The sequence below is a fragment of the Gigantopelta aegis genome, chromosome 8 (genome assembly GCF_016097555.1).
Source record: "Gigantopelta aegis isolate Gae_Host chromosome 8, Gae_host_genome, whole genome shotgun sequence".
NCBI classification, from domain to species: Eukaryota; Metazoa; Mollusca; class Gastropoda; order Neomphalida; family Peltospiridae; genus Gigantopelta; species Gigantopelta aegis.
The window spans coordinates 47,863,368-47,876,584 of NC_054706.1; the positions used below are offsets into that span (position 1 = coordinate 47,863,368).

Sequence of the window (13,217 nt, forward strand, 5' to 3'; positions counted from 1 at the left end):
CATACTTTACTTAGATGTTATGGTTTAGATTATGAATTTCCATATATTCGAAGTGTTTTTGGTCATCCTGGTGTTTTTAATATCACAAAATGCATTTCTCATATTTTTAAAAACATACATGCATGCATCTGAGAAGTAACAGTTATAGAGTCGAGTTTTTAGTCTATTTTTAGATGGTATTTCACCATTTCAAAGTCACAGACTCATGTTTCACTCAATTATAACTTTATCCAAATGTGTTACAGGTTTGTAGATTAACCAAACTTAGTGTTAATTTTCATGGATTTTACCGGCCTCAGTGGCGTCATGGTTAGGCCATCGGTCTACAGGCTGGTAGGTACTAGGTTCGGATCCCAGTCGAGGCATGGGATTTTTAATTCAGATACCGACTCCAAACCCTGAGTGATTGCTCCGCAAGACTCAATGGGTAGGTGTAAACCACTTGCACCGACCAGTGATCCATAACTGGTTCAACAATGGGAAGCGCAAATAAAAGATCCCTTGCTGCTAATCGGAAAGAGTAGCCCATGTAGTGGCGACAGCGGGTTTCCTCTCCAAATCTGTGTGGTCCTTAACCATATGTCTGATGCCATATAATTGTAAATAAAATGTGTTGAGTGCGTCATTAAATAAAACATTTCTTTCTTTCTTTTTCATGGATTTAAAGTATAGGTGTGGACCTTTAATGCTTTACCTTGATCCCGCGTATTGTGTAGCAATCCCTGAAACTTGCATAGTGAATTACAATGGGATACTGAACAAAATATTCCCTGTAGTTTTACTTTTAAAATTCCACAAAATAATCTACTTTTTACAAAATATAGTTAAATAATCCAATTGCATTTAAAAAACCCAAAAAATCCTGCTGACAGACTTGACCAGACATGTTTCCTGGAACAGGGTACATGTCTGTTAAAGGGACATATCCTAGTTTTAACCCGTGAAAATCAACACTAAGTTTAGTTAATCTACAAACCTGTAACATATTTGGATAAAGTTACAATGGAGTGAAACATGAGTCTGTGACTTTGAAATGGTGAAATACCCTCTAAAAATAGACTAAAACTCAACTCCATAACTGTTACTCCTCAAATGCACATGCATTTTTAAAAATATGAGAAATGCATTTTGTGATATTAAAAATACCAGGATGACCAAAAACACTTAGAATGTACGGCAATTTATAATCTAAACTATAAAATCTAAGTAAAGTATGATTTATGTTATCAAAAAGGGTTATAATAGTAAAACAATATGCGTTAGTGGTTAAAAACTAGGCTATGTCCCTTTAATAACTTGTAATATTTTCATATTTGTAGCATTGTTGGAGTAGACTATTTCTGTCTAGTATACAAACAGTCGGAAAAAATGGTGAGTTAAGATTGTCATAATAAATCTTGTCCTATCACGTGGTCCTTGTTACTAGCTTTTTGCTCAGATTTTCATATATCTAACATATGTTGCTTTTGTTTTTTAGAATGCCAAGTGGGTTTTTAAAAGTAATGTCACTTTTTAACTAAATTGATAAATGTATATTTTTATATACAATCATGTACATGTACTATAGTTGTAATTGAAATTTGTCTTCAGTTTAAATTTTGTAATTATTTGATACATACATGTAGCATGGATGAATTTGTGGTAACTGATTTTTATTTTTGTAGGGGTGTTGGGTGTATGACACTTACCGGTACTTTTTTATTTACTAGTTAAAAAATACCAATATAAATTATTTAAAAAAAATTGATGAGAAATTCTTCCAAATATTTATGCATGTAAAATTCCTGATATAAAATATTATCTGTTGTGAAAAAATACTCTTAAATAACCCATCCACCACATCATTACTGATTTTTGCTTCTAGTCTGAATTTGCATGGGCCCACCCTTTTGAGCCAATCCTTGATCCTAATATAAAATCAGTTGATACCTTACAGTGTAAACATAATTTATCCTGAGTTTGCTGCCATTGTAAGACGTTTTCGACTGATAAAATCTTTTTAACAATTAAAATTACATACTAAATATAGTTTCTTGTTTAGAGAATATCAATGTCTGTATATTCAATGTGTTTATGGTCACCATAATGTTTGTAAATAGTCCAAATTAAATTTTGTGTCCCAATAATTTTGTACATATGAAAAAATATATTTTAAGAAATAAAATGAAATACGACCTATTACAAACACTAGGATAATTAGGGTCTGTGCTTACAAAATTTTAGAATTCAGACTCAATCTCTAATGACCTTCACACATACCATTTATATGGTGTTGTCATGACATTAGTGTCTCATACTCCATTAGAGTCTCGACTCTAAAAGTTTTATAATTAAGCTCCAGGCCAAAAACACATTTAATATACAGTCAGTGACATTTATTTCAGTCACATTTTTTATTTTATATGTAATGTTAGTTATTAAAAAGTCTCTAACAGTCTACAACAGTTTAACAATGACAGCAAACTCAGAATGGTTCTTTTGATATGTTTTCTAATTATTGCTTTGAATGAATGATCCTGCTGATGGGTTTATATATACCTATTACCTCCCTTGTACTAAATATCCGTGTTTCCAGCATGTTACGACGTTTGTTGTGTGCTACGTTGTACTGAACTGTGTTGTTGGTTTTTCTACAGCTATCTGCTGATGCTAGCAAAGCCTTGGAAGAGGAGGTTGGTGTTGTTGTTATTTTTATAACACTGTTTTCTAGCTGTGCTTGAATCATAAACATTCTGACTCTTTTTGTCTCAATCTTCTTATATATTAAGCTTGACAATACTCAGTATGTCTTTCAAAAGCATTCAGTATGAATTTTAATTCACAACAGAGTATTAATTATAACGGTTATGATACACAATACGAGCCAAGCGTCTCTTGTCTCTTCTTATTAAGTTTGACCATCCTCAGGATAACTTTAAAAAAAAATGCATTCAGTATGAATTTTGATTCATAACAGAGTATTATACGTACCCTAAAGGTAATGCCACACAATACGAGTGCCTCGTACAAGAATAGCTCATTAGCTCATTGCATAGCATCCAATGAAATTGTAATTTTTGTCTTGTTCACAATCGGCTACTCTTGTACGAGGCACTCGTATCGTGTGGTGTCGCCTTAAGTCTTAATTTTGCACAGAACTGTTCACTTTTGCATGCATTTCAATTAATGCATCTTTCCTGTTGGAATATTTGCTGTGAAAAATAGAACAGTGCCACCAGGGCTAAATGGATGTTGTTTTTAAGAAGTAAACTTACTTGTACTTGGGTATAGATACATTGTATGCAAAAAATCAACCCAGGTTGACCGTAAAATGTATGAGTTATCTACCCTTAAGATACAGCACTGTTTCATTTTGCTGTTATGTAAGTGGCAGCATACATGTATATGTATATGCACAGTTGTTGCCAGTTAGTAATAAAAGTAGCAAGTAACTTGAAATCAATGGTGTATTTAATTACTACAGAGGTCAACCTGTATGAAATTATTAAAGAAAGTTTTAAAAAGGCATTTCAGTATTTCATGTTATTATTTTTTTTAATGTAAACCTGTTTCTTAAACCTCACTACTGTATAATAATTTATTGTCATATGGAATTTATTTTCACAGTTTTTGCATGTCAATAAAATTGGTAAGAAAATAAATTCCATACATAAATAAAGCCGTACAAAAACTGGAAAAAAAAAAAAGATGTAGTCTCGTTCAACGAGATTTCATTATAGTTTCTGTTGTACAAGGCTAGTAGATTTAACAATGTGACCCTTAAACAGTTAGGCCTAAATGAAGAAAGCAATGTATAAGTACATATTTGATACCTGGAGCGGGATGTAAAGCTCTCACCTTATGTGCAATCAGTCTAGGATTAGTGGGCGGGAAGTAGCCCAGTGGTAAAGCATTCGCTTGATGTGCAGTCGGTCTAGGATCGATCCCTGTCGGTGGACCCATTGGGCTATTTCTCATTCCAGCCAGTGCTCCACAACTGGTGTAACAAAGACTGGTATGTACTATCCTGTCTGTGGGATGGTGCATATAAAAGATCTCTTGCTGCTAATCAAAAAGAGTAGTCTATGAAGTGGCAACAGCGGGTTTCCTCTGTCAATATCTGCATGGTCCGTAACCATATGTCTGATGCCATATAACCATAAATAAAATGCGTTGAGTGCGTCGTTAAATAAAACATTTCTTTCCTTCCTTCGATCTAGGATTGATTCCTGTCAGTGGGCCCATTGACCTATTTCTCGTTCCAGACTGGTATATGTGCTGCCTTGTTATAATGTAGCAGGTTTCTTCTCTAAGACTATATGTCAAAATTACCAAATGTTTGACATCCAATAGCTGATGATTAATAAGTCATTGTGCTCTAGTGGAGTCATTGAAAAAAACAATTGATACCGCTCCATGGATCCTAGCAGTTCACTATGATAATTACAGTGGGTTACACTTTGAGTTTGGGTTAGGTTTAGTTTCATACTTGGAATAAACAGGTCAGGTCAGGTCAGGTCATGTCATAGGGTTTAATATGCACATTCACGTCTGTCATATGGGCCCAGGTGTCAACTTACGCCCGCTCCTTCGTCCAGGACAGGAAAGAGGCTGGGGAGGGTGGGAGAGGGAACCGCCCGCGCTTGGCAAGTGCAAGAGAGCACAAGCAGCCCGACCAGGGTTGGTAGCGGGCAGGGGTGAGAATAAATATTCTGGAGTATCTTATAGTCTTGGATATAATGTGCAGCTGGATATATCCACAAGCCGACTTAATATACTATGTCAAAGTCAGTACTAGATTAGTCATATAATAACTGTAATAGCTGTTGATACATGTACATGGTAGTGTGGTCAGTTAGAAATTGCAGTGCGTGTGTTTTGCAGCCCATTACCTCTAACTTGAGCACTGTTGGGGAGGGACGTAGCCTAGTGGTAAAGTGCTCGCTTGATGCACTGTTGGTCGACTGTCGGTCTAGGATCGATCCCTGTCGGAGGGCCCATTGGGCTATTTCTCGTTCCAGCCAGTGCACCATAACTAGTATATCAAAACTCAGGATGCTCACAATATTGAAAATGTCCAAGAGTGTACACCTTTTTTTTCTATATCCTTATCCTCCCCAAACATACACCTTTTTTTGAGGGAACCATATTTTGTGAAAGCTTTTATGGGGGAGTCCCCCATAAAAGCTTTCACAAAATATGTTTATCTTTATCAACTTTTTTTGGTTTTAAAAGTGTATATACTGGCATTACCCATTCTTCTGAGTGCATTTCCTGTGAACATCTTAATAATTTTGAATGGAGTCTTACTAATTTCATAGGATAAGTTCCCCTATCCTAACAGACTGGTTGGTGTTTTCTTCTTAGTCTGGTATGTAAAATATTATGTACTAATTGTCCGTGTGAAAGTGTATTTAAAAGACTGATAGCTAGTTTCTCAATGAAAAATTGCAAGGTGTATGTTAATCTCTACTTATCTAGACATGGTTGAATCCAGTACATTGTGATGGGGAAACGTATGATGTCTAATAATATTGCTTCTTAATTTGCTTATATAGTAAAACCTCTCTAAACCAGACACCCTTAGGACCAAGAGAAAAGTCCAGGATCCGGTTTAGATAGGTTAAGTTCTATCTTGGTTTTTAAAAAGGGACTCTGTAAAATGTCCAGTTTTAAGGGAATTCTGGTTTACAGAGGGTCCGGTGTTGAGAGGTTTCACTGTATATGTAAAATGTTTAAAGTCTAGACTCGTCTTAAATGTTTTCAGACTTTGACATCATGGCTAAACTCATACAAATTACTTTAAAAGATTTATTTGTTTGAAAGTATCCTAAAAATAAAGCAAGTAAAATTTCAAAGCATTGCATGAGAGCCATGTAGTAATTAATACCAGTTTAAACATTAATTCAAATTTAGTTAAGAAATGCTCAAATATATGCATTAAAAAAAAATTAAACTACCATGTTAAGACTCACTTTGGTTGCAGGAAACATTAAAATTCTAAGACTGACAAGTTGAAAAACACCATTCAAGACCACGTGTCTGCAATAAAATTCTAAGACTGACAAGTTGAAAAACACCATTCAAGACCACGTGTCTGCAATAAAATTCTAAGACTGACAAGTTGAAAAACACCATTCAAGACCACGTGTCTGCAATAAAATTCTAAGACTGACAAGTTGAAAAACACCATTCAAGACCACGTGTCTGCAATAAAATTCTAAGACTGACAAGTTGAAAAACACCATTCAAGACCACGTGTCTGCAATAAAATTCTAAGACTGACAAGTTGAAAAACACCATTCAAGACCACGTGTCTGCAATAAAATTCTAAGACTGACAAGTTGAAAAACACCATTCAAGACCACGTGTCTGCAATAAAATTCTAAGACTGACAAGTTGAAAAACACCATTCAAGACCACGTGTCTGCAATAAAATTCTAAGACTGACAAGTTGAAAAACACCATTCAAGACCACGTGTCTGCAATAAAATTCTAAGACTGACAAGTTGAAAAACACCATTCAAGACCACGTGTCTGCAATAAAATTCTAAGACTGACAAGTTGAAAAACACCATTCAAGACCACGTGTCTGCAATAAAATTCTAAGACTGACAAGTTGAAAAACACCATTCAAGACCACATGTCTGCAATAACAGTAACAAAGATTGACCCAATGGTCACCGACTGTTAGTCGTGTGTTGTTCAATAAATATTCCTTTCTTCTATTTGTCTCCAGCTTGGTGACGAGATGAAGGAAGACATCAACAAGATCCTGAAGCTGACAGACTGTGACCGCGATGAGGACACGGCAGCATCGACGATGGGGACGGCGTTGTTTGAGTTGTACCTCGCTCTGCAGGAGTTCGCTAAATACGGAGACCGCCTGCCCACCGAGTGAGTTCAGATGTCACATGACCAAAGTGTCGCACTTTATTGTATCTTGATTTTTGTGCTTATAATTATGTCAAATTAAAGTTTGAGCATGCTGTATGTGCTTGATACAGACACCTCAGCTATCCAAGTTTTCCAGGGAAGACAGGAAACGTTTAACGACGCACTCAACACATTTTCATTATGGTTATATGTCGTCGGACATATGGTTAAGGACCACACAGATATTGAGAGAGGAAACCCGCTGTCGCCACTTCATGGGCTACTCTTTTTGATTAGCAGCAAGGGCTCTTTTATATGCACCATCCCTTAGCCTTTGATGTACCAGTCGTGGTGCACTAGTTGGAGCGAGAAATAGTGCAGTGGGCCCACTGATGGGGATCGATCCCAAACCAATCTTGCATCAAGCGAGTGCTTTACCACTGGGCTGCGCCTCGACCCCAAGTTTTCCAGGGATATTTTGTTTGGTATTGTGTTGCAATTCACTTTGCAATTTTGCAATGGATAATAAATGAAAAGTACATTAATTTTTAAAACCCAAATCTAGCTATTGCATCATTTTAACTGAACCATGATGGAGTGAAATCCATGTCATTCCTCTTGGCAATTTTAGTTTTTGAATTATGGACCATTGCCATAATTTAATTATTTTCACAAAATATTATTAATAAGTGGAGTATGGTGGTTACATAGGTGTCTGAATGAAGTACATTTAGAGGGAAATCAAATATATCTTTATTCAAGTAATTCTTTGTTAGGCCATTTAATTGGTCAGTGGTCTGTGACAATATGCCTTTAAAGCTTATGGAGGGTGGGAGCCAGTATGGAGGTTTGAACCCAATACCTACCAGCCATAAGTCCTGAAGGCCAGTTAAGTGATATTAGCCTTGATGCTGTACGTATCATTAGCTTTAAGACTATTGGATATTTCATTTGCTCTCTTATTCCAAAGGGGCGAGACATTGGTAAAGTGCTCGCTTGATGCGCGGTTGGTTTGGGATCGATCCCTGTCAGTGGGCCCATTGGGCTATTTCTCGCTCCAGCCAGTCCACCTCAACTGATATATCAAAGGCCGTGGTATGTGCTGTCCTGTCTGTGGGATGGTGCATATAAAAGATCCCTTGCTGCTAATCGAAAAGAGTAACCCATGAAGTGCTGACAGCGGGTTTCCTCCCTAAATATTTGTGTGGTCCTTAAACCATACGTCTGATGGCATATAACCATAAATAAAATGTGTTGAGTGCATCGTTAAAGAAAACATTTCCTTAATTCCTTCCTTCCCTCATTCCAAAGTTAGAGCACCATTATAGACTCAGTGCATGAGGAGGTAAAAACCACATACGTATTACATGCACAAGCAGTAGTTGCCAATTTTGATTTCATTTCAACTTATTTTTGTGCTTATATCTAATTAAGGTTCCAGCACAGTCCTGGGCACATACCTCAGCTGTCTAGGCTGTCTGTCCACAACAGTGGGTTAGTTGTTAGTGGTTAGTCAGAGAAAAGAGGGTGTAAAGTGGTCTTACACCTACCCATTAAGTTATTAAAACTCTTTCTGGGTGGGAGCCGGTACTGGGCTGCGAACCCTGTATCTACCAGCCATATATTCGATGGCCTAATCACGGTTGCCAATCTTTGAAAGGCAAGTGATCACTCCTGCTATCCATCATACTCACTTGAAATTTTTTAGGAGAGTGGCAAATAGATTGCATTATAATTTAAAAAATTGTAAATGTTATTTGAAACTTCATGTGATTGTGCCCCATTTCAGGGCAGTGATCTTCAGCTAACTTGATTTTGCTCCAGTTGAAGAATATGTCCCATGTATAGTCTTTTAAATATTTTGTGTTTTACTTGCAGTGACCAAATGAATTTGAGCATTACCAAATCCTATGAGTGGTTTGCGTTTGCCGTCAGCCGGTGGATTAACATTGCCAGACGGAAGGCAGAGCATCGCATTCGGAAGGCCGTTGAATTGGATCGGGTGAGATAAAATAACATTTTGACACAAGAATTCTGAGGAATTAAATATACCATAAACGTATTTGGTGTCATTGATAGTTGTATCCATAGATGTCATCTTGATGTGAAAAAATAAAAAAATAAAAAAATAAAAAATGGATGGAAATGAATATTCATATCTGTAACTATAAACCAAGTTTCATTTGTGCATGGCATCAAAATTGAAATAAAATGTCAGTGTTATTACATTGGATGAGTTATTGACTGTATCAAACAGAATCATTTAACATTAGTATTATTTCCATTATCTATGTTTTCACATATGGTGACTTATATTTCTATGTGTTTGCTTTGTTACAGGTGGTTCAAGTTGATGACATGATCAAGTATAGTTCATCTGCAGTAGATGCTTGTTTTATTTTCGCTCAGGTATACCCATACATAGATTGTGTTTTTGGAAACATTCTGTTTTTAAAATGTTTACAAAGAAAAGTATTTTTAGAATAACCTCTAACCTCTGTGACAACTGAATTCCACAAACTAAAAAAGTTTGATATGACTTAATTATTTAAATATACTTTTCTAAATGTATGAAACATATTTAAAGATGTGTTATGTGTATGCATTTAAATGATTATAAAATATATATATATTTTTTAGTTTATAGATCTTTGTCAGTGTTTGTATCCTCTAATTCTGTTTTCAAAATTAGACATTTTAAAAACGTCTTATAATTAATTATTTTCAGATGTATAACACATATGGACACTTTTAATGGTTTGAATGATATTCTGGTTTAAAAAAAAAAAAAAAATTATAATAATTTTTGTATTGGGTAATTTATGTTTGGATTAACAAAACAATTTTTTTTTTTTTTTTTTTTTCAGATGACAGAGTTTTGGAAACAGTTGTCTTGGCCAGACAAAGCAGGTTCATATCCATTTGTCCTCAGACTGGTTCAGGTATGTATATATTATATCAAGTTAAAAACATAAACAAGAGCGTACTAGCATCGGTGGTATTGTGGTTAAGCCAATGGGCTTAAGGTTGAGAAAATAACAAAGCAAACTGATCCATAGTTGGGGTCCAAGATTTGTGCATGTTCCTATTTATAAATATTTTGTAAACAAGCTCTTAAGGATTGATTCCACAACTGGTGTAACAAAGGCTGTGGTATGTATTATCCTGTCTGTGGGATGGTGCATATAAAAGATCCCTTGCTGCTAATTAAAAAGAGTAGCCCATGAAGTGGTGACAGTGGGTTTCCTCTCTCTATATCTGTGTGGTCCTTAACCATATGTCTGATGCCATAAAACCGTAAATAAAATGTGTTGAGTGCGTTGTTAAATAAAACATTTCCTTCCTTTAAGGATTGATTAAAAAAAAATTCAAACAAATGAGATATTTTTTAATTACAACCTTTTTTGTCTTACAACCCCTTTTTCTGTTCTTATACGAGAGTAAAACTTCTGTGGGTTTTTTTTGCAGGATATCAGCATGGGTGCTAAACTCTATGCCAACCTGGTCCACAATAAGTTAGCTGCTGCAGGTTACTATGACGATGAAGGACAGTTTGATGTCACAGAACAGGTATGAAGTTTCATTTTTTTTTTTTTTGGAAGGGGGGGGGTGGGGGAGGGGGTAATTGCAGAATTCACTAATTTCTCTGTAGTGCTTAGAATCAACAAGTTGTTTCTTGATCTGATCAAAGTGTGAAACACGTGTGGATGGAGAAATAGACAGTACCAGTACTTCTAGTTCTAAGTTGGGCTTGGTAGATCAGTGAAACACAGCCAACAGACTGCTTTGATGGAACAATATTGGTGTTCATTTTCTGTTTTACATTTGTGTTTATTATGGTACATATACATATGTAGTCTTCTCACAGAAGGTTTCACCTTGTATGAACTTAGAGTAAACTTGCATTTCCTTTTTTATTTATTGTGATAAGTTGGATGACGGAGGGGAGGAGGAGTGTCTTAATTATGAATAAAATTCAGGGCCTAATTTCTTAAAGAGTTGAAGGGGCTTATTTAAAGACATGGGCCTATATTTCCAGACAAATATGATACCTCATTGGGCAATAAACTACACATCTGACTTCTATTGCATATAAAGGTTTTTGTCTTGTGGAACATCATAATGCAGGGAGTAAACCTTTTTTACCAAATAAAATTTGAAGTGAAATTGGTGCATTTATATTTCTCATGATAAATTCACAAAAAAGATAATTCAAGATTAGCATTGCTTCTTGATCATTTATTTTGTATGATGAAATTTAATTTGGTTATAGACATTTCAAAATGAAATTCTTTGTCAACCTAAAAACTCAAATACTTAAAAGTTTATATATCAAATGCATTAAGAATATATTCCTAATGTATGATGAAATTTAATTTGGTTATAGACATTTCAAAATGAAATTCTTTGTCAACCTAAAAACTCAAATACTTAAAAAGTTTATATATCAAATGCATTAAGAATATATTCCTAATGTATGATGAAATTTAATTTGGTTATAGACATTTCAAAATGAAATTCTTTGTCAACCTAAAAACTCAAATACTTAAAAGTTTATATATCAAATGCATTAAGAACATATTCCTAATGTATAATGAAATTTAATTTGGTTATAGACATTTCAAAATGAAATTCTTTGTCAACCTAAAAACTCAAATACTTAAAAGTTTATATATCAAATGCATTAAGAACATATTCCTAATGTATAATGAAATTTAATTTGGTTATAGACATTTCAAAATGAAATTCTTTGTCAACCCAAAAACTCAAATACTTAAAAAGTTTATATATCAAATGCATTAAGAACATATTCCTAATGTATGATGAAATTTAATTTGGTTATAGACATTTCAAAATGAAATTCTTTGTCAACCTAAAAACTGAAATAATTAAAAGTTTATATATCAAATGCATTACGAACATATTCCTAATGTATGATGAAATTTAATTTGGTTATAGACATTTCAAAATGAAATTCTTTGTCAACCTAAAAACTCAAATACTTAAAAGTTTATATATCAAATGCATTAAGAACATATTCCTAATGTATGATGAAATTTAATTTGGTTATAGACATTTCAAAATGAAATTCTTTGTCAACCTAAAAACTCAAATACTTAAAAGTTTATATATCAAATGCATTAAGAACATATTCCTAATGTATAATGAAATTTAATTTGGTTATAGACATTTCAAAATGAAATTCTTTGTCAACCTAAAAACTCAAATACTTAAAAAGTTTATATATCAAATGCATTAAGAACATATTCCTAATGTATGATGCAATTTAATTTGGTTATAGACATTTCAAAATGAAATTCTTTGTCAACCTAAAAACTCAAATACTTAAAAAGTTTATATATCAAATGCATTAAGAACATATTCCTAATGTATGATGAAATTTAATTTGGTTATAGACATTTCAAAATGAAATTCTTTGTCAACCTAAAAACTCAAATACTTAAAAAGTTTATATATCAAATGCATTACGAACATATTCCTAATGTTGGTAGGGGCTGGATGTAGCCCAGTGGTAAAGTGTTCACTTGATGCGTGGTCAGTTTGGGATCGATCCCCGTCGGTGGGCCTATTTGTCGTTCCAGCCAGTGCACCCCGACTTGTATATCAAAGGCTGTGGTATGTGGTATCCTGTTTGTGGGATGGTGCATATAAAAGATCCCTTGCTACTAATGGAATAATGTAGCGGGTTTGTATTTTTGCACAGTTCTTTACACTGTTTTTATTTAAATCGTGGTATCCTGTTTGTGGGATGGTGCATATAAAAGATCCCTTGCTACTAATGGAAAAATGTAGCGGGTTTGTATTTTTGCACAGTTCTTTACACTGTTTTTATTTAAATCTTGAATTTTTATATTGATGTTGATCATCACTTTATTTGTTTGCATTACCATAGTTTGACACCCAATAGCCGATGTATTTTTTGTGCTGGGGTGTCGTTAAACATTCATTCATTCATTCCTCTCTATAAGACTATATGTTAAAATTACCAAATGGTTGACATCCAATAGCCGATGATTAATACATAATATGCTCTAGTGGTGTCATTAAACAAAACAAACTTTCCCTAATGTTGGTCTTCATATTGCACATTCCAGCCGCGCAGGGGTGGGATCTAGCTTAGTAGGTAGAGTACTCGTCTGAGGTATTTGGATCATAGGATCAAATCACCTCAGTGGACACATTCTCCGACTGGGTTTTTTCACATGTGTCAATCAGTGCACCCAGCTGGTTTATCAAAGGCTGTGGTATGTGCTTTCCTGTCTGTGGGAAAATGCATATAAAAGATCCCTTGCTGCTAATGGAAAAATACAACCGGTTTCCTCATTAAGAATATATTAACA

At 34.5% G+C, this 13,217-nt stretch overlaps 1 protein-coding gene across 1 annotated transcript in view; it reads left to right on the forward strand.

The window, feature by feature from the left end:
- LOC121378995 (BAI1-associated protein 3-like) overlaps nucleotides 1–13,217 on the forward strand; it is a 101,356-nt gene that overhangs the window by 71,860 nt on the left and 16,279 nt on the right. The window contains exons 18-24 of the mRNA XM_041507428.1: nucleotides 1,320–1,371; nucleotides 2,637–2,672; nucleotides 6,719–6,876; nucleotides 8,734–8,857; nucleotides 9,196–9,264; nucleotides 9,723–9,797; nucleotides 10,324–10,425. Coding sequence (XP_041363362.1) covers nucleotides 1,320–1,371; nucleotides 2,637–2,672; nucleotides 6,719–6,876; nucleotides 8,734–8,857; nucleotides 9,196–9,264; nucleotides 9,723–9,797; nucleotides 10,324–10,425 — 616 coding nt within the window. The remainder of the gene's footprint in view (nucleotides 1–1,319; nucleotides 1,372–2,636; nucleotides 2,673–6,718; nucleotides 6,877–8,733; nucleotides 8,858–9,195; nucleotides 9,265–9,722; nucleotides 9,798–10,323; nucleotides 10,426–13,217) is intronic.